The sequence below is a fragment of the Coffea arabica genome, chromosome 8c, assembly GCF_036785885.1.
Source record: "Coffea arabica cultivar ET-39 chromosome 8c, Coffea Arabica ET-39 HiFi, whole genome shotgun sequence".
Taxonomy (NCBI): Eukaryota; Viridiplantae; Streptophyta; class Magnoliopsida; order Gentianales; family Rubiaceae; genus Coffea; species Coffea arabica.
Window position 1 is genome coordinate 42810537 of NC_092325.1, and position 20607 is coordinate 42831143.

Consider the following 20607-nt stretch of genomic DNA (forward strand, 5'->3'; position numbering starts at 1 on the left):
CCTAGCTGGCTGAGGAATGCAGAATATAATAGAAATCAGATTTTCAAATGTCAAGATATCTAATAAGTTTTGTACAAGATTTTGTTGTCTATTGGTGGCTGCAACCATCACTTTTGAATCGTGATGGGCAAATTGTTTGCACAGTGCCAAAGTACCACCTCCATCGTGTCTTCACAGTGAGTTTGGAGAATTTTGCGTTCGTTGGCCCTCCCTTTGTCCCCAAAAGTGAACGAGATTTGTCTTTAAGAATCTCTAATCCATGAAGTTTCGAAAATTGTCAAGCTAAGCTAAGGCTTTTTACACTTTAGTCTTCTTTTTTTTTTTTTTTTTATCAAAGAGAGATAGGATAAGATAAGTAACAAGTTGAAGCAGATGATTTCCCTTCCGAGGTCCATTGTGATTGAGATATTTTTGAGTTCTCGGTACTTTTCGCTAGTGAAATTGGCTTTCAAACTCCAAATATCACTTCAAAATCTGCTCCTAATTGGCTCCAGCCAAGGAAATCAAATCATTAAGTAGAGTCACTTCCTCCGATAATGGTGCCTACTGCCTAAACTTTGCGAGACCAAATGACCAATTTCACTGTTGTGTTATCTCCAGCCCGTGTGTCCTTATAATTGCGGGTTAAAACCCTACTAATTTTGGGTCCAGCCACAAGCTTAACTTAGTCCCAATCACAAGTCTCTTCCGAGACATCAACTTAAAAGCCAAAACCCACGTCTAAATGTCACATAAGGAACACAAAATCCTGGAGTTCGCAACCGCATATATGTATCAAACAAAAGCAAATCTTTTCGTATCACTTAATTGCTTTACACAAATTAAACCCTATTATTGTTTATTCGTCTCTTTCATTCTTTTCAGTCCAATCGTTCGGATCTGGACTAGTAGAATAGTAGTTCTTGACGCGTACGACAACAAGGATAATGTATAATAATAGTAGTAATTAACAGGCCATGCATATTTTTTTGAAGTAAAAGTGAAGCTTATATATATATATATATATATATATATATATATATATATATATATATATATATATATATATATATATATATGTTATTGTCAAAGTTCAACTTCTATAGTGAAGCTTATATATGCTTGATGGCCTTTTGAGGGTGCCGTAGCAGTGGTGGGGATCCATATAGTACGCCTTAATACAAGCCCTCGTGATTTGATGTCACCACATCTCTATCTCTCTCTCACTCTCTCTCTTTCTACACACTCATTATTTCAATGGCAATCAATACTATACTAGTGTTTGTGTATCCTTTACTGAGAATTAATACGAGATCCACAAATATCCATGAGTATCTCTGATAAAAGATTAAATAAACTTCTGGCATTGTTGGAGATGAGAGACAAGATAAACCCCTAAAGTGTGACAGAAACGTGATTGGCCGGCCATGAAAATGATCTAATGTGAGGCCTATTTTCTCTTAAAAAAAAGGACCAATCTGTTCTATATATATATATATATATATATAAAGCCTGGGAGGGTCATATGATGTAAAATTTTTTATCATCTTTTAAAGGAAAATTTGCCAAATTGGTTCCTAACATTTTTCAAAAAAATATTTTTAGTCCCTAACATTTAAAATCAGTTATAATTGTCCTTAACATTTAAATTTTGATTCATTCTGGTCCTAATGCTTATATTTGCTCATTTCTCCGACCAAAAATAGCACGCCTCTCTCACGTGGACATTTTTTCAAGGGTAAAACTAGAAACACACTTCATTTCCAGTTGAAAGTAAAAGTACATAGGACCACCTCTCCCTTTTCACCTATCTTTGTCCTAATTACAATATCAAGAAACCCTAGATCCTTGCATCCCCTAATTAATAAGCATAACATGAGGAATTAGGCTGACGATGATAACAACGAGAAAGTTGTAGACAAATGATTGAGGAATGATTGAAGAAAATCTTCAAAAAGATGCAGAAGGAATCGGGAAAATGGAACTTCACAAGTGATCCTGAGAGTTGTTCAAAAACCAAGGATATAGTCTCAAGTGATCACTTAGTTTTTGAACAACTCTTGGGATCACTTGTGAAGTTCCATTTTCCCGATTCCTTCTGCATCTTTTTGAAGATTTTCTTCACAATTTTCTGGCCAAAACTTCGATCATTCCTCGATTACATGCCTACAGCTTTCTTGTTGTCGTCATCGCCACCATAATTCCTCAGGTTATGCCTGTTAATTAGGGGATGCAAGGAACTAGGGTTTCTTGAGACTGTAATTAGGACACAGATAGGTGAAAAGGGGGTGGTGGTCTTATGTACTTTTACTTTTAATCGAAAATGAAGTGTGTTTTCAATTTTGCCCTTGAAAATATGTCCACGTGAGAGAGACGTGCTATTTTTGGTCGGAAAAATGAGCAAATACGAGCATTAAGACCAACATGGATCATAATTTAAATGTTAGGGATAATTTTGGCTGATTTTAAATGTTAGGGACTAAAAATTTTTTTTGAAAAATGTTAGGGACCAATTTGGCAAATTTTCCTCTTTTAAATTACTAAATACATTATTCTGTTCGTATTTTTTGATATTGTAGAATAAAAGATTGACCTGCTTAAAGTTTTAGCTTTCTACTTTTTCTGTTGCTATACAAATCTTTGAGCTCCAGTAATTATTTGAGATACACACGTAGAGTGTCCATTAAGCGATAGTAGTGTAATAATTGGTTTGCAGTTTAATGTCTTAAATCAGGGAGTTTAAATAGGAAAAGTGCATATAACGCTAATGTTTTCCTTTGTTCAAGAAATTTTGAGTTTGTCTATGTGGGGCAAAAAGAAAAAGAAAAAGAAAAAGATACTCATCAAAATGTCGTTAGAATAAAAAAGAAAGTGAACAGAATATAGGCATTCATGGTTTTAGTTCCATATTATAACTTTTTTGTGACCTATAATACATGTAATTCATGCATGGCGGCATGTCAATGGCTTCATTATTTGTAGTTGGAAGAGGTAACAACAAGAGACAGAATAATTTAGGAGGGCAAAATGTGTTTTACAAATGCATTTATAATCACAGCAACGAAGAGATCATTCATGAAAAGGGAATCAATAAAGACCCTAATGTCCCGTGATAGGAAGTAAGGAGACTGGCAGGAAGACAATGAAGCAAATGGCCTTGTCTCCCATAATATTACACCCCTTGTTTCTCTTTTGATCGTTTGCATAGCGCACTTCTTTTGGAAGGGCAGTTCTTCATACCAAATATACATTTCATATAGTAAAATTTGGCAAAGCGATGGGCAGGAGGTTTTGGGGTGGACAGCTGCATAATGCAATATTTTAAAGGACAAATCCAAAAGAAGCAGAACGATCAAGAAATTGAGGACAGGCATTGTAGAACGGTTAGGGAACACGAGTACAAAACTTTATGGTCTAATTATTTAAAAAGAAAAAGTTTTGTTTTTCTCTTTTCTTTGGGTAAAGAAGCTACTCATAGAATAGCTAGCATGCATTTTGGTAGGATGAGTTGTATTTTATACAACTCGACATTCTAGATTTCATTTCAGCCAGTTTTTTGCCAGATGGTTTTTGTGAAAAGGTATACTTAATCAGCTGGGAGAAGATTTTGGTGCACTAAACATCTCATATGTATTGGAGTAATTTTGAAGACAGATCCCGGTGGATGCAATGAGTAGTACGCAAAGCTTGTGAAGAAGGGGGAAAAAAAAAGTCTTTGAGCAGGATTTATTACTCAATCTAATGAGATAACTGATCACACAATCATAGAGCTGCTGCATTGTACAATTATTGAGAAATGATGTTCCACCTCTCCTCGTTGAGAGGAAGAGTACTTTTATTTTTCATGCCTTCTAGCAGATGCCCTGGCCATATTCTCTTCCCAACCCGTGTGAGCTAAATTCCTTAAATTTTGTTGAAGTTAACATCCTCACTTACATAACTAGCCAGAAACATCCTAAGCAATAACAAATCAGATACTAGTATTGATTTTGATGGACTTTGTTAGTTCATACAGTTCTAAAGTAAACATCGTTTTTCACCTCCCCACTTCTATATATATGTAAACATCGTTTTTCACAAATTGGTGATCCATCCATGCAATTAGGTTGTGACATGTGGAATATGTACCAGTACATACGGACAATTAAGCTGATTGACATTGCACTCCTAAAAAAGAAAAAGAAAAAAGGGAAACCATTCAATCACCGATTTTCTATTAACCATACCCAAAGAAGGGCAGACAGCAGGGAAGTCTACTCCTATTATTGGTGGTTCTTCTATTAACGAAAGATCAAGATCACCAATTTTCAGAACTTGTGTTCCAAGCAATTTTGAACATTTATTGTACTAGAAACTAATAAATTAATTTGCTCATGTGAAACTCAAATTCGTGCATTGATGATAGTCAGTCAAGTATTGCTCGACTTGCGCCTAGGGAAGAACTAGAACTTTCAATTTTTCATATACACAACTGACTGATGAAATTTTTTAATCTTTAATTGAGTCAATTAGCATGAGCAAGCAATGACTTAAGCAATGACTTAGGTTGGGAAAGAGTAAGGGTCGAAGAATATTACAACTGGCCATGAAAATTCATGTTTCAAGAATGCTTGACATTGAAGCTATTTTCCATAAAAAAGTCTTTTGAGGAACGATTCCAGAGAGGCATGAATGAATGACCATTCACCAAATCCCAGTTGAGAAACAACCCTATGGAAGACCAACAACAACAGGCCCCCCTCCCCAACTGCTTTTAATGTCTTTTGTAATTTATCAAACATTTTTCAATGCTTTTCTATCATTTCAAGTAGGTGTGCCTCCAGCAAGACATGTGCTTGCCCATGCATGCCTTTTGATGCTCTTCTTTGAAAGGAAATATCAAGCATTGCTGTTCCCAGACACCATAATTCCATCTTTCACATTCACACATGATTCACACTCCTTGAAGCTGATCTAATATTTCTTGTCCCTTTTTCTTGTTTTCTATTTCATTTTTTGGACACGTACGTACCATCCTAACATAATGCGTTAATTTTTGGAAGAATCCCGGGTAGGCACGAATACTATCTAAAGGGACATTGAGGGCTTGTTGGTATACCGACCTAAATAATTATTGAAGTAGTGATGATTACTTTGCTTGATCCATCACTTTCTGATGGAGATTTGGAGGGCTAATGAAAATGACTAACTGAACAAGAACATAAAAAGATGTCATCTTGTTCTCGAATCACTTTTCACCCCTGCAACTTGGCTCCAGTTACTGCAGCAAAACCATGATTGTGCTTCACTTGGTTCCAGTTACGCCACTTTATTAGTACTATAAACATTTTTACCTTCCCAATTCAACCCCACTAACTCTTGCCCGCCAAAATGCCAAAAATAAAGAAAAAGCACGTTTGTGGCTAGCATGTTTGCTTCTACCACCATGTAAGAAAGCATGGGATTATGGTAAATTCTGGTGCTTACAACATTTAACCAGATTGAAGCTTCGAATGTCTTCGTAAAAGGTTGGAGAAAGTTTTTTAATCCACTTAATTATTGCCCTACACATGCAGGGCTACACAGATATGACGTCCTTTCCAGGTAGTTTGTCTCCTTTGTCTAATCAAGACCAGGTTCTTGATCTTTATGCTTCGGTTTGTGCGGTTCACTTTTCACCCTTCTCCCAATCCCACCCGACATCTACAAAACAGAAGGGTGGAAAGGTGCTAGAAGTTAAAGATATCAAGCCATCTTCCCTCCCATCTCTGTGGATATGGCAACTATTTTTCAGTAACTATTTTAAAACACTTCATCATCGGATTAAAAAGGTTTGATCTTGTTTGCGAACTTCTGAATTGGCAATTTAATTCTTATGGCATCTAATTGGATTTTAAACAGCTTTTTATTGGTTTTGCCACAAGATTAAACAGTTAATCTTCCTGAACCGTGTGAAAATTATTTGTGTTAATCTTTTCTCTAAATTCATGCGTTAAAATATAACCTGCGTAGAACTCACATGTAATTGGAAACCTCTGAATACTTAGCATTTAGAAGCAAATTTGATGGTTAAGTCGCCACAAAATAGAGATTTAGGATTCAACTTTCACTAAATCCAAGTTTAATTTGTTTAGCTTTATGTTAGTGTTTATCTCGTCATTTGAGGTTAATTAATTGTAATGCTGCTTAACTATCATGCATAGTGATTATAATTTGTATTGAGCGTACCGATATAGTTTGTTGTAATCTTATATACCTAAAAAAAAAAGGCTAATTTGATAGTTAATAAATGACTACCAACTTTTAGGTTTGAGCCCAAAATACACTCTTAGCAAAAGCTCAAAAAATTAAGGGAAGCTCTGCAACCGTCATAAAAAAAATATTCTATTAGGCACCATATCCTGTCGGCGAAATATAAAGGAAAAGGAAAAGAGAGCAGAGAAAATTGGTTTTCTTCCACCTTCTTTGGATTAGACTATGAAGGCAAAAAGCAAGGAAACATCAATACGTTGTTTGGGGAGGGGACGGAAAAGGAAGGAAAGAACAAGGCTTTACTCCCATTGTTCCTTGTTCAATGCAGCCGGCTGAACATATTTGGGAAACTTCGTTAGTGCTAATTAAAGAAAGAAATCGGTTAGACTAATTCTTTAGCTCACATGCATGCAGGGCAGAGCCCGCCTCACTCTAGAAAACCTAATTCTTGCTGCTAGAGTACTACGACCAAATTATCAAGATTCCGTAAATTAAGCCCGTATAAGTTTCAGTCTTCAATCTAGCCTAGGTTTAACAAAGGCACGAATTATCTGCCCTGAATATGCATGCCCTTAAGCAAAAATTAATATGGGGTCATAGAATTTTAAGCAACTTTATACATTTATTGTAAATCCTAATCCAATGCAAAAGCATAAGTAAAGCAGGGATTATGAGTAATAGAATCGAGTACAATTTTAGTACTCCTTTAGCAAAAATCCTTCAACATTGAGAAAGCACACAACCAAGTAAAGAAAACATCTGTAGTTAGAAAGAAACCCAAGAAAAAAAAAATCATAAAGGGGAATTACACCCAGAAAGAGGAAGGAAGAATGATGAACAAAAGCAGACCCAGAACAAAAGAGAAAAGGACCTGGGCCAAGCTTTTTGTGCATCATAATTGGTGGGGTAAAGTGGGCAGACGGTGTAGTGGTACTCTGACTACGTTTTTGCAGGTTCGTCCAATGTGAATCCCTTTCAATGATGTCAGTCTAGCTTTCTCTACTGGATCTTTTTACTGCCTACATGTTAATTACTTTACTAGAGCCTGTGCAGCAATGACGACGAACTCCAAGTCTTTCAAGTATTGGTAGTGGAGAGAGCGGGGCAAAGGGCAACCACTGGTAGTGATGAGTGATGATAATCCTGGTGTTGCCCAGGTGGTCCTGCTTTCCAAATCAATCACTCCATCGATGATCGATCCCTTGTTATTGACAGTGGCTCAAAATATCCAAATGTGGAGCTAATAGCTTCACGTGTTTGCAGCACAATCAGGGCTTGCAATCAATATTGGATTCAGATGGATCAGCACAATTTTTTCTCAGATTTCTCTGACTAAATGTTATCCGAAGTACGGTGATGACATTGTAAGCCATAAATTTTGACCAGGACCAAAAATTCAGCAGCTCAGTCTTTGAGGCTTGTCTGAGCCCAGAACACCAGCAATGCAGTAACAAGTCTATTTCTAGCTTGGCTGTTAGGCACTAATAATGCTAATGCCAGCCATTTTTTTCATTTTCTCTAAAGAGAATGCTAATGGCGGTTTATCTCCAATTTTTTCTTTTTTGTTTTTGCCAATGGTTTCTGGAAATTAAAGAATCACGTTCCATAAAAGACTTTGTTAAGAAAGCTAGCCATTTTGCCAGACCCTCAGAAAGTTAAAACAAGGTTTGGCTCCCATTTCTTCAAAATACCAAACCAGCTGTATTTTTATGGTCAGTTTACGAATTTATATGGACTTTCAGGTACCCGTAGCATTCCCATTGGGCAGGCCATGACAAAGTTCCGCAGAAGAATCATTCAGAGATTGTCTGGAACTTGACCTACTACACAGGGAAGAATGAAAAATCATAAAATCACCCAAGTTACGAACAATAACAGGCAATGCCTTTATAGGACCGAACGTGTGGTTCAAAATCTCAAAGTTAGGTTTCAGAGGCAAAAAATGGTAAATAGGACAATATCCTAAGAAAACTAGGAAGAAATCCGACCTCCTCCTGCAAGATTCTGCGTAGGACATCACACATGCATTCGTGATCTGATTGAACATAGTTGCTGCTTTTGCAAACGTTTATTCAAAGCTAAAACAGTGCAAATAATTGACAGATAGTAGCGATGCAATTTTTATCTACAGCAAAAGTGCATAGACCTGGACCAACCACAAGGATATCAGCACAACAGATTGAAGAAAGACCACACCGCTTCAAGTGTTATTGTCCTCATGGTTGACCCATAAAACAGCGGTTCTAGCTCATCCAGAAACTTATCACCGACTGAAGTTAGGGACAGGGCCACCAAGGCATCCGCCTAATAAGGCGACAGCAAAGCAAGTGTACAGTAAAATACATTAGAAATCTCAAGGCATGCATCTTTCTTTTTTGGGTACTCAACAGTAGAACTAGACCGAAAAAAAAAACATAGTACTGAGTTTGTTTGGACAACTTGGTTTTGGAAACAAAATTTCAGATTTTGTTTTGCTTACATCGTACACACAATTCCCAATCACCTTTTTATCTCACATACATCACATCACAAAAAGTGCTACTGAATCAAATAAATCATCCAAATAAATTCTTATCCAAACAAACTCAGTAACATCTTAAAGGCATAGGTCCTGCAAATCAACACTAAGTTTCAGTTTCCTTTGATCCAACGAGTGGTATATGGATATCAAGACCCTTTTAGTCCCCTCCTCCAAGCAGAGGGTAAATGCCGACTTCTCATCTCGCAAGATTAAAGGAAAAGGAAAAGAGCATCTTTTCGGTCAAGCAGTGCGGTCTTCCTTTCGAGTATCAAATTTCAAAGCAAACCTATCAAAAGAAGGTCATGATAATTGAATCAATCACACGGTTTCCGTGACTGTGTTACAAGTAAATTAGAAAGAATCTAACCGAGGACAATCAAACAGAGTTGTGAATAATTAAATGTAAAAGGAATGGTTTTTTTTTTTAAATAGAAGATTTTGGATCAGGACTTTCTTTTACAATTTCTGCCATCAAATCACTCAATCCAACCCTAAAGATAAACAAAAATTGTAGAAGGACTTGTTAACGGGTAAAGATTATGGATCAATCAAAGGGCTGTTCGATTCAAAGTCTGTACGTGACACAGCAGATCTTGGGCGTTGCCTATCTTTTTGCTCACTGTCAAGCAAGGTGGCTGGACCAAAAGGAATCCACAGGTTGCTGCCTCGAACCCAAGACAATATGACTAAACCGTCAATCAGAATACTTTAATGGGTAACAGGTATGGCCCAAGTTTGGATGCTCTAAGTGTTTTTGGTAAGAGGATCGGAAACTGCAGATCAAGAAACTGTATCAAAAAATGTCATACCTATTAGGTAATTCCAACTGAAACCAAAATCATTCCAGATTCGAAAATAAGTTATCTTCTATGTGTTTGTTTGGATACGAATTTATTTGAAGTATTATTATTTGGAATAATTATTATGACACTTTTTAGATATGATATATATAAGATAAAAAGATAATTATAAAGATAAAAAAAATCGGTTGAAAATTGTATCCGTAATACAAATAAATAATTTTTATGCAAATATTACCTATCCAAGAAGACACACGGAAAAAGAACTTTCTTGGATTAAACTGTAGAAGCGCAGATAACTTCTTGAATGATACTTACCAAGTTTCCCCATATAAAAAGGGTAAGGAAGGAAATTCAATGGAGAAAAATCGCTTATAAAAAATTAACTAGCTCAAGGATCCATTTTCGTTGTAAAAGAAATGAGAGAGATTGAATCTTTGCTGCTGTTTGAATGCACACGACAACCTGAACAATCTATGGAAGCAAGCACGAAGACTAGAATCAGAGACCGTGCTTTTCTGGAATCAACCAGCAAATCCACCAACCAAAGCAATCTGATCATTACTCGTAAAGATTTGGTATAAGATCTTATGGCATAATCTGTCGCTCGTCTGTCTCATTTCAACCATATTTGACTAAAAAACCGCACTTGATGAAAGCATAATACATACAAATCAGAATCATGCACGGTTTAATTTAACCTTAAACCAAATCTAAACGCCAAATGAAATACAAACAACAGAGTTCTGCTGTCAAGAAATAAATCTGCAATGCCACCTTTTACTCTACATGCCAAAGTAACATAAAATGTATCAATCTTGAAGTCATATTACTCGTACATCTCTTGCAAGGACATTTCCTTGATAATGAAAAGCTAATAATTCCACTCTTCAGATTTATCACCCGATGAATATGATTTCAATTTACTTGCATATTATATAAATTCTATAAGCAAATGTTTTGCTCCCTCGTACTTTTGGGTAGTGACACATCTTACATCTACCCTTTTTAGGAGGACATTGGCAGCAAAACAAACACACAAACAGTTCCTCCATCTTCTTAAAGTAACCCAAGATGACCAATTCTCACAAGCCATGCTAGGATCTTTATGAAACAGAACAAAATACACGACCCGGTAGAAGGCTCGAAAAATGGCCAATTTTCCACAAAACCCATAAAGCACACAACCAAAAGCCCGTGGTGCTTCAAGTTTTGAAACAGTGTAAAACAAGGACATGGAAGTATGGAACCAACCACAGAGCCACACTTATCATTACACAATCATGTGATATACGTATGATTAATTAAATCGACATTTGTAGAATCAGCAACTTTTCAGAGTATCAAACCTCGGATGGTCAGATATAAACAGAAGGCAAATGAATTTGATGAGAGTCTCCAACTAATCTACAGATACAGGTACAAGTACAAGAAGATGTAAAAAAGCTCTTCCAGACCATCTTGCTGAGATTTTGGGAAGCAAAACACACTTATTAAACTGGGAAGCAAAGCACTATTAAACCGACATAAATGCTAAACCTACAACACATACTAGGCATCCTTTGGGAATCAAAGCACTCTTAAACTGAGTTAAATGCTAAGCTTACAACACATTTCAGAGCTTTAAAAAACAGATGCTCTCTTGACACAATCGCTAATAGCTTCCTAAATGTAAAACAATCTTCGGTCATCCAAAACTGTACACCAAAGTTTTAACTTCAGCTGAAACTATACCAAATTGACTAAAATACTACACATTCCAAACAAACTTCCAATAGCAAATGTCAGTAGAAATCTTTATATATCCTTCATAACTACACGAGGGTTTCATTCCTTGAACTGTCATGGAACAAAACATTCAGACACTCCCTCATCATCCACATTCAATTAACTATTTCACTTATGCAAAACAACTTTTAAGAGACGCAACATTTCTTCCAAGTTCAAAACCTAGACAAAGGTAAATTTAACGGTGCAAAACTGTCATAATTACAATAGCCAGATTTAAGCAAATTTTACCAAATGGGATACAATATCAACATCAGTTGTTACTGCAATAATTACTATCCAAAAGCGGGAAAATATGAAACCAATAACTATAGAAGATTTTTCTCGTAACTATTCAATATTTATCTCAATCACATGTCCAACAAAATACCCACCAGATCACTACAAAAAAAGGTCTTACATCCATTGCTATCTAAGAAATGAGCTGAGATTCTCACAATTGAAAACCCGAAAAACAAAAAATCCTTCAAGAACTCCCAGAAACATCCCTGCGAAAACATCAAGGACAAAATGCCTTCCAAGTAGAACCCGAGAAACCGAAGTAATTACAGCCCAGGAGGCGACGATCAAAACAATGTTTTCCACCACGAATTGATTAAGTCTTGAATTAATCAAAAGATTGCGGACCCAATTGGAGTAAAAGTAAAATAAAGTGGCAATGAAGGAAACTCGAGAGCTATGGCCAGAAGGGAAAGACCAGTGGTCGACGGCGAAAGACACAAACATGTTTTTGTTGTAGACGGGTCGGGGGCGGCGGATGAGATGTTTGAGGAGGCCAATGAGGAGGAGGTCCAGAAGTGCTCCTAAAAACAGGTCGAGGAGAAAAGGGTTGGTGGTGGCGGCGGTGGTGGTCGAGAGAGGGTAGAGGAGGAGGGAGAGGATTAGAGGGAAGAAGAGGCGACCGTCCCCTGAGAATTCGAGGGATTTGAGGAGACTGTAAGGGAGGATGGGCTGCGTTATGGTGTAGAGGCGGAGGGAAAGGGCAGTGTCGAATTTGATGAGGTGGCGGAGGCCGGAGGAGGGCGGTGGTGGAATAGTTGGGGACGTTGAGCCCATGTTTTGAGGGTTTGAACGGGTGGATTTTGGGGAGATTTTAGGAAATTGGGATTTTAACAAACGGCTTGGATGTTATACTTAGTTGGTCGTTGGTGGCGTTGTCATCGAAACTAGATTCCGTTAACCATCACCAAAAAAAAAAAAAAAAAATCTTATTCACATATTACTAGTAAAATTGACCCCCCCCCCCCCGCCCCAAAAAATCACACACGCACCAAAAATAAAAAATGAAAGTATAGTAATGAGATAGAAAATCGATTTTAATTCTTTCTGTTCAGCTTCTCATTCTCTTTACAAAATTTCACCCCCAAATTCAAGTACGGTGAACAAACTAAAGCTGCATATTGATTTCAAAAAAAAAAAAAGCCACATATTGTAAGAGAAACATTTGTGATCCTTGACAACTTTTTCTCGCCTTATTAGTCCTGGAAACAGGAAATCATGCGTGGAAGTCAAGTGAACTTCAATGACTATTTGTTGCAAAATCTAAGAAGTTAGCCAGCAAGACTTTGTTGTCAAGTCAACAAATTTGTTGTGAAGCCCATGATCCAAACACCTTGGTCAGTTCCAAGTTCTATGCAGGCGGCCACCAGTATGGCTTTCTAGAGCAGCCCCATTAACAATTAACCCAACCAGACAGAGGAAAACACTTAAAACTTATTTGTAAGCGCTGCTCTATAAAACTAGATGTCCGTCAGAACCACCAGCCCGCCTTTGGGCTGGTGGCCATCGCCAAGTCCTTAAGTCTTGATGGGGTGGGGTGGGAGCCAAGTCCACCACCAAGTGTCACCAATTATCATATTTTGTGGTTCTCTAAAAAATTCAGACGGGTGTGTAGTGCATCCATCTTCAGGAGGAGTAGGTATAGAGCAGATTATTATCGACTGTCGAAAATAAATAAATAAATAAATGCCTGTCAGGGAATCATTTGCTAAAATTTTCGGTTGGACTTGCCCTGATGGTGTTGCGGGAGTCGTGAAGCGCCGGGCCGTCATGGAACTGATGAGTACCACACTTTTTTGTCAGTTCAATAGTCCACAACCTTTCTAACTGGGCCGTAATACAGAAGTGGCCACATTCGACGTGTGGAACTCCGCCACCACTGTGGTCACGCAGCATCAGCAGAATCAATTATCAATGCCGCCTGAATAACGAAAGAGATGAAGCTCTCACGGAACTAAATTCCATGGAAGGAAGGAGGGTTTATTTCACTTTGCACCCCAAGCATTCCCACGTTCATTTCAAAAGTCTGAATTTTTTTTTTTTTTTTTTTAGCACTTTGCACCTTAAAGTTTTAGCGGAAGAAATCCCTAAGAAGGATATCTATAAGGGCCAAAAGAGGCAAAAAAGGAAGGAGCAGCAAAAACTTCCTCGAAACAAATTAATGATCATTGCATGTGGAATACATGAGAAGAATGTACTGCTAAAAAAAGAAGAATGTACTGATAGATCCACCTCCTGGAAGAAGTGGATGATTACTAAAAGCATTCAATAGTTTTGTTGGATAAACGTATGGTAATGATGTGTTTGTTGAACACTATCTATCAAGCTCAGTGGAGCTGATTGTGTGGAACAACGCATGACATGGGCTCAATGATGTTTTGATCTTTAGGAAGGAAAACGTACTCGAAACATTTGTTATTCAACATTTCATCTAATCTCCCATAGTATCAATTTATTTTGCTTGAACTAACGAGTAAAACCATCTCCGTTCAAGGCCACAGAAAAACGACATTTACTTGGCAGTACGTAATTTTTAATACCGATTATTAAAAATTGTACGCACTGCCCCAAGCATTCTTTAACATATCTAGTCTATTGGGGAATGCCCTTGTTTTCAATTGGACTTCAATTGCTGACGTGGCTGGCTTCCATTGGATGATTGGTGGTCATCCGGCCCGTGATTCTTTCCTCTGGATGGTCGTCCAGCCCGTTTGACAATTGAATGCCTAGCAATTGCTTTTATTTCTTTGTTCGTTGATTGCTCGGGAGTGTTCCGCCAGCATTTGGCCCCACGTTGCCGGCTAAATCGCAAATATTAATTCTTATCTTTTATTGTAATTATTGCTTTAACTGTATTGATTATTATTAGTTACTAATTAATTGTTAGTGGCTAATTAATGATGCCGTTTTTTTATTGTCATTTTTTGAACCCAATAAGTCGTATTTAATTCGTAACTTCTTGCAATTATTAACAAAAAAAAATATTTTGGCTGTCCAAAAAAACTTGCTTTGTTACCTTTTTTTCCGCATTCTTTTAAGAAAATGCCCTCTTTTTTTTTTTGGGTTGCCCAACAAATCAGGTTTGGTCATCAACTTTTTTTCAATCCATTTTTTATTAATTAAGCTCTGGTTTCGCGATGTTTAGTCAGAAAATTGCATTTAATTACCAACTTTATAATTATTATTATGTTTTTTAACCTGACAAATCGCATTAAATTATCAGTTGTATGTAATAATTAGCCAAAAATTAGTCACTTTTTTTTGGTTGCCAATCAAATCATATTTGGCTGCCCTTTTTAACAATTAGTAATTGCTAATTAATTAATTAGTATTGTTACTTTTTTGTTGCATAGAGAATCGCGATTAATTACCAAATTGTTGCTGTTACTTGTTACTCAATTATATGTCAACATTGCTCCGCCTTGAGAAAAACGTTTCTTGTTGGTCTTTTCTTCTTTGCTCTTGGCCATCTTAATAATTAATTGATTCATAATTAGCTAATCTTATAAATTAATAACTAATTAAGCATGTCTTTTTTTATTGGCATTTTTTTTACCCAACAAATCGTATTTACTTCATAACTTTTTTGCAATTATTAACCAAAAAAAACTTTTTTTCCAAAAAAAAACACATTAATCCCTTTTTCCCAAATTTCTTTAAGAAAATGCCCTTTTATTTTTTGGGTTGCCCCGCAAATTAGGTTTAGTTATCGACTTTTTTCCAGCTCATTTTATGTTAATTAAGTTCTGATTTCGCGGTTTTATTGCTAGACAAATTGCATTTAATTACCAGTTGTATGTAGTTATTAGCCAAAAAATAGTTTTTTTTCCTGGTCAGATTATACTTTGGTTGCCCTTTTTTGCAATTAACTGCTAATTAATTAAGTAATATTGTTACTTTTCTTGCCTAACGAATCGTAGTTAATTACCAAATTGTTGCTATTAATTGTTAGTCAATTAATATGTCGACATTGCTCCACCTTGAAAAAACCGCTTCTCATGAGTCTTTTCTTGTTTGCTTTTGACCATCTTAATGATTAATTGATTCATAATTAGCTCATTTTATAAATTAACATATCTAATTACCAATTCTTTGCAATTAACTATGGACGCATTTTATTTGTTTAGTTTCGATGCATGCTTTCTCGATTTCTTCATCGACCGTTTCACATTAATTGTCATCAGCCCCCTTTTGTTGACAAGTGATTGTACTTGGCTGAATAATGCTGCCTTATTTTATTATATTACCCATATCTTCTGGCTGCATTTACGCTTCCTCATACGAGCCCTTGTAGTCTTTTTGTCCTTTGCTTGGGGTTATGTCTGTAAATCTGCAAGATACCGTCACTTCTTCTCCTGGTCGCCCATCAGCTCTTTTGCTTCCATTGATTGATGTTGTTTTCTGCTTTCCCTTTGCACAATGGTTATACCGTTTCTCTGGTTTCCCACAGCAGATTTTCTACTGATCATCATCATGATCGGTGGTAATTGTGCATCTGCTGCATTCTTTTCCCTACTCTATTGCTCTTGTTTCTTTGCTAAGCAGAAAGAGCTACATCATAAGCATTGTTCTTCATTTTTCTTTAGCTATTTTGAACCTCCCTTTTCCCCCGTTTGTTGGTTTGGTTTTAATTTGCACTGCTGCTGTTGTTGCTGCTTCCTGGTAAGCATATTCATTTTACAGTTTTTTTTCCTTTTGTTTTTCCTCTAATTGTTCGTATATTTGAGAATTGCTGTCATGCTGGTGTGTTTCTTTTTTCTTCCTTACTTCTCTACTTTCCTGCGCACTGGTTCGTCCATTTATATTTTTTCCCTCATCCTTGCTTAATTCTTATCACCAAACCAGCTTATTTTTCCCCCTTCATTTTTTCCCACATTTTCTTATGACCTCTTGCGTTCTCGTGGTTTCTTTGATAGTTTTTGCTGTTATTCACTTCTGCGGTGTTGAACTTCTTCATACAAGCAGGTTAGTTATTCTCATTTTGTTCTGTTTTTCTTTTACTCTTTTCTCTGTATTGTACCCTTTAATTTTTTTACTCTTTGACATGCATTTTCTGATTAATTGTTTGTTGAATTTTGCTCCAGTTTTACCTTTTTTTAGTTTGGATCTTTTTGATTTTTTTTTGCCTTTTGTGATCCTTACACATTCCATGTACATGTTATTCTATTGTTTCTGATGCTGTTCTATTTCCAGCAAGAAAATGTATATTTCCTGCACTATCATCTGCCTGGTCTTTTGTTTTCGTCACATATTTGCTTTTTGCTAAGCTGTTACCTATTAACTCCTTTACCTCTCTACTATTTATTTCATTTTTACTCGCTCTATTTTCTGGAGGTTTTTAGTTTACATTCTTTTTTGCTGAGTTGGATGTTCCTTTCTTTATATAGTCCTTCGCCATTTTAGTACTCTTAGTGAAATCAAATGGATAGAAATGCTACTCGCCGAAAAAAGTATGCAGAAATGCCACTGTTGAAAAAAAAAGAACTTCTGCAACGTCGAAGAGAAAAGAGATCTGCACAGAAAAAAGATACACATTTGCTCCCACGTACTCGCAAGGTTCCACTTGGTTATATAGAATCAGGTGTTTCTTTCCCTGATTCGCATCATGAAAATCTTGATAGTGCGAATCACCCTTCCATGCATAGTGAACTATTAGGAGGCGAAGCATTGAAGAGCGGTCATGACAGCACCGATGTTATTACTGAGTCATTACAATATATATCCTCTCGCGCATATGCTTCTTTTGTTCCCCGTGTTGATTTTGCTTCCTCTGTTGAAATTACAAGTGACATTCCAAATGCAAGTAATCTTGCAGGTATAGTTGGTGATGTCCTTATTTCTTCTTATTCAATGGGTGGTTTTTAACACACCTTCACTTCCCTAGCTATTCGTTGTTGGTTTTACTTTCCAATTCTTTGTAAATGGATACATCTTTATTTACAATCTGCAGAATTTTCACTTGCTGCTAATGCTGATCTTAGGAGTTGCAGAGGAAAATTCCTTCCCGAAAAAAGAAAAAATTTGAACATCTCTTCTTCCGCTTTTGAACCTGATTTTTGTCTGCCTAGGAGAAAAATTAGGAGCTCAATTGAATGATAACTTTCGTCCTTCTTCCAGAATCTTGAGTTGCCGCTCGAGTTTGTTCATACACACCTTAAAACAAAACATTTCTGGTTCACATTAAACCAGTCCAAACGCAGCTTGCTGATGCCAGACAGCGTTATACCATTTTATATTGCTCTAAAGTTGAACCAGAATTCGGTTGTCCTCAGTTAACACATGAACCAGAATCTGTCTCTCTTTCAGCTGATCAACAGATAGAAAATGAGCAGCTACTGACACCAGGTTGATAAATATGCCTAGAGTTGTAATGCATAATTATGTTTTCTCTCGATCAACTATTAACTTAACTAAGCATTGTGCTTACAGGACATGGTGGTTCTAGCTCAAAAAGTGCGTCTTCGACTCAGCCAAAAGTTTGACCAAACAGAAACTGTCGACAGCAATGACTTTGACAGTCCAGATGCTGACTCCAAAAAGAAAGCAAAATTAGGCTGAATTACCTTCACTATCTTTTGGATTGCTCAGACATTAATATTTTTTTGCTTCTGTTATCTGCACTTCTATGCTTAGGCAGATTGTTAGTTGCTTTTGGAAATACTACTCATCCTGGCTTTTGTACGTGGTTATCTACTAAACAGCTTTTGTCATGACCATTGAACTTCGATAATGGCACCTGTATCAAAGTTCTTGTCCGGCTTCCAAAGATTAACTGAAATCCTCCATCTTAGGAAGCATAAGGATTTTTACAGATATTTTTAGATACCTGACGATGAACTCTCTTTCTGTGGAACTGACAGCTTTATAATCTATATAATTTGGGATTCCTTTCCATTTGTTTATATTTTTTTCAATACAGTTGCTGCTATCAGTTTCGTACATCCAGTTTTGTATGCATGCTTATTCATTTATTACACAAGGCTGCATTTTTTCAAATCAAACTTATATATTCAGTTCTTGCTACTTACATGTCAGACTATCTGCTCCATTTAACATACCAAGTACACGTTAAAAATAACAACAGTTTTACTTTCAAACCATTAAAGCACTACAGATGCATTACTTTACATGCTGTCAATTGACAGTTCGCACTTAATGTTTAGCATTCAATTGTCTTTTCTATTCATTGTTCCTTACCTTTCTCTACTGCAACTAATAAATCTTTTCAATGGTGGTAGGAAAGAGCTTGCACTCAGCATTAAAATCAATCAAAAATATATTCTTTTTACATTCATCTTTTCTTTATATATATGTTCTTTATCTCTTACAAGATCATACATAAAAACTGTCCACCATACAGATGCACCACACAGTTTTTGCATAAGAACTTGTCAACAGGTAAATTGCTCTGCGATCTATTCCTAGCACTCATAAGATAATACAGACTTGTGCTTGCAATTTCTGTTAACAAGCCATTTTTCTGATTTTTTGATTCTTCAACTTTCTTCTAGATAGATCAATGGCAGAAACAATGTCTGTATCTCCGACGAATTTTCCTCTCACAAATAGCTGTTTACCAGCTTGCTGTTTTCTACTCAAATGCATCCACAGAGGACAGGTTAACTTTTAATTCATCTTCACTTATATTTGCAGCATTTACAGTTGAATAGCTTGGTATTGTTTGATGTTGTTTTTCTGCCTCATTTTTTCAAGGTATTACTTGGTCAGTTTGAACTGTTACTTCATCAGCATCATTGCAATAGAATCGTTCTAAGGTTTGGACTGCGGCAATGGATTATCATAGTTACTGATCATGCATTCCAGGAAGGATGGGATGCTTTTTGTAAACACAACATTATTAAAAGACATGACACGTTGTTACTTCGACATAGCGGAAACCTGATATTTGATGTCATTTACTTTTGTGAACTACAAAAACAAGTTTTATTGCCCTGGACAGTTCCCCTACCAGACCTGTTACACATGAATGTCATTGTATCACAAGGTCAAAATATCACTATATTTATCTCATATCCTCATCCATATCATATATATTTTTAAATTTATCACATAATTACTGATTGCAGATGATATCCATACACCTACTACACAGCGGCAAGTTGCTTCATCACTGAGGCCAAATTTCTGCCAAGATCTATCTGATTCGATTTGCTTTTATCAAATATTTAACTCTGCAACTCCAAACAGTTTGGTGAGCTATTCCATGTTTACCTGCATTCTATTTGTCATCTAAACTTTCTTTGAATCAATTTCCTTTTGTTTCTGCATATCTTCTGATATACACCTCTTCATGACAGAAAATTCCACGATTTATTGATCACTTCATCAATGGTACCAAGACTCCCATGTTGCTTATCAATACTGGAACAAAAGTGCTCAAATAGGTGTAAAACATAAACGCCTTCACCAAAACTGGAGAGATTTCGTTCTTGAGCATCAACTGTAGCACAACGAAACTCTTGTTTTTGTTCCGGAATCTGAAAATATATTTACAGTTTTAGTTTTCGACGATACCGGAGTTGAAAAGATTTTTCCTTGGTATCACACATTCAATATTTATTCGAATGCCTAACAAATTTAGCTGGACTATGCTGTGTAATCTACCTATGAATTAAATACATTAGTGATAATTTTTTGCTTCTTCTTAGCTAAACTATGCAGCCACTAGCCGACAATCCTTGATACATTACTTCTTGTTTGAATTAATTAATATTATAAAATTAATTACTCAACTGGGCATTACTGGGTATCATTACATTCCCACACCGCGCATCGCGCGGTGATACCCTCCTAGTACTAGGTTAAAGACAGAACTAAGATAAGATGTTAATGGTAGTAATGCAGTGAAACCACCTCGAAGTCTGGTTCCTCAGGCTGTCACATTGCCGCTGAAATTTTCCCTAAAACCAGCATTAAATTCAAAGTTTAATGAATTGAAGTGGAGATGAAACTCACATTATCTTATACAGTACTAGCTGGTCATGTTAA

At 36.4% G+C, this 20607-nt stretch overlaps 2 protein-coding genes across 7 annotated transcripts; one reads left to right on the top strand and one right to left on the bottom strand.

Moving 5' to 3' along the window:
- Positions 1-11559: 11559 nt before the first annotated feature.
- On the bottom strand, positions 11560-12472 carry LOC140013187 (probable lipid phosphate phosphatase beta). Its single transcript, XM_072062296.1, has one exon. It carries the CDS (start codon positions 12373-12375, stop codon positions 11728-11730), a length of 648 nt encoding a protein of 215 aa, XP_071918397.1. The 5' UTR covers positions 12376-12472; the 3' UTR covers positions 11560-11727.
- A 3421-nt stretch (positions 12473-15893) lies between these two features.
- Positions 15894-20272, top strand: LOC113719703 (uncharacterized). Of its 6 annotated transcripts, XM_072064149.1 has the most exons (9): positions 15901-16260; positions 16515-16563; positions 16986-17413; positions 17549-17943; positions 18028-18996; positions 19110-19216; positions 19312-19603; positions 19686-19810; positions 19917-20272. In XM_072064149.1, exons 5-9 carry the CDS (start codon positions 18909-18911, stop codon positions 20001-20003), a joined length of 699 nt encoding a protein of 232 aa, XP_071920250.1. In that variant the 5' UTR covers positions 15901-16260; positions 16515-16563; positions 16986-17413; positions 17549-17943; positions 18028-18908; the 3' UTR covers positions 20004-20272. The 6 variants fall into 6 exon arrangements, 5 of the variants coding, with proteins under 5 accessions (XP_071920250.1, XP_071920249.1, XP_071920252.1 ...); XM_072064148.1 differs by lacking the exon at positions 16986-17413; XM_072064151.1 differs by lacking the exon at positions 16986-17413 and having other exon boundaries at positions 17580-17943.
- The last annotated feature ends 335 nt before the right edge of the window (positions 20273-20607 follow it).

Coding starts and splice junctions, on each gene's coding strand:
- LOC140013187 (XM_072062296.1), bottom strand. CDS start 12,375: ATGGGCTCAACGTCCCCAACTATTCCACCACCGCCCTCCTCCGGCCTC.
- LOC113719703 (XM_072064149.1), top strand. CDS start 18,909: ATGTTCTTTATCTCTTACAAGATCATACATAAAAACTGTCCACCATAC. Junction 18,997..19,109: donor GCATAAGAACTTGTCAACAG/GTAAATTGCTCT, acceptor ACTTTCTTCTAG/ATAGATCAATGGCAGAAACA. Junction 19,604..19,685: donor GAATGTCATTGTATCACAAG/GTCAAAATATCA, acceptor TACTGATTGCAG/ATGATATCCATACACCTACT.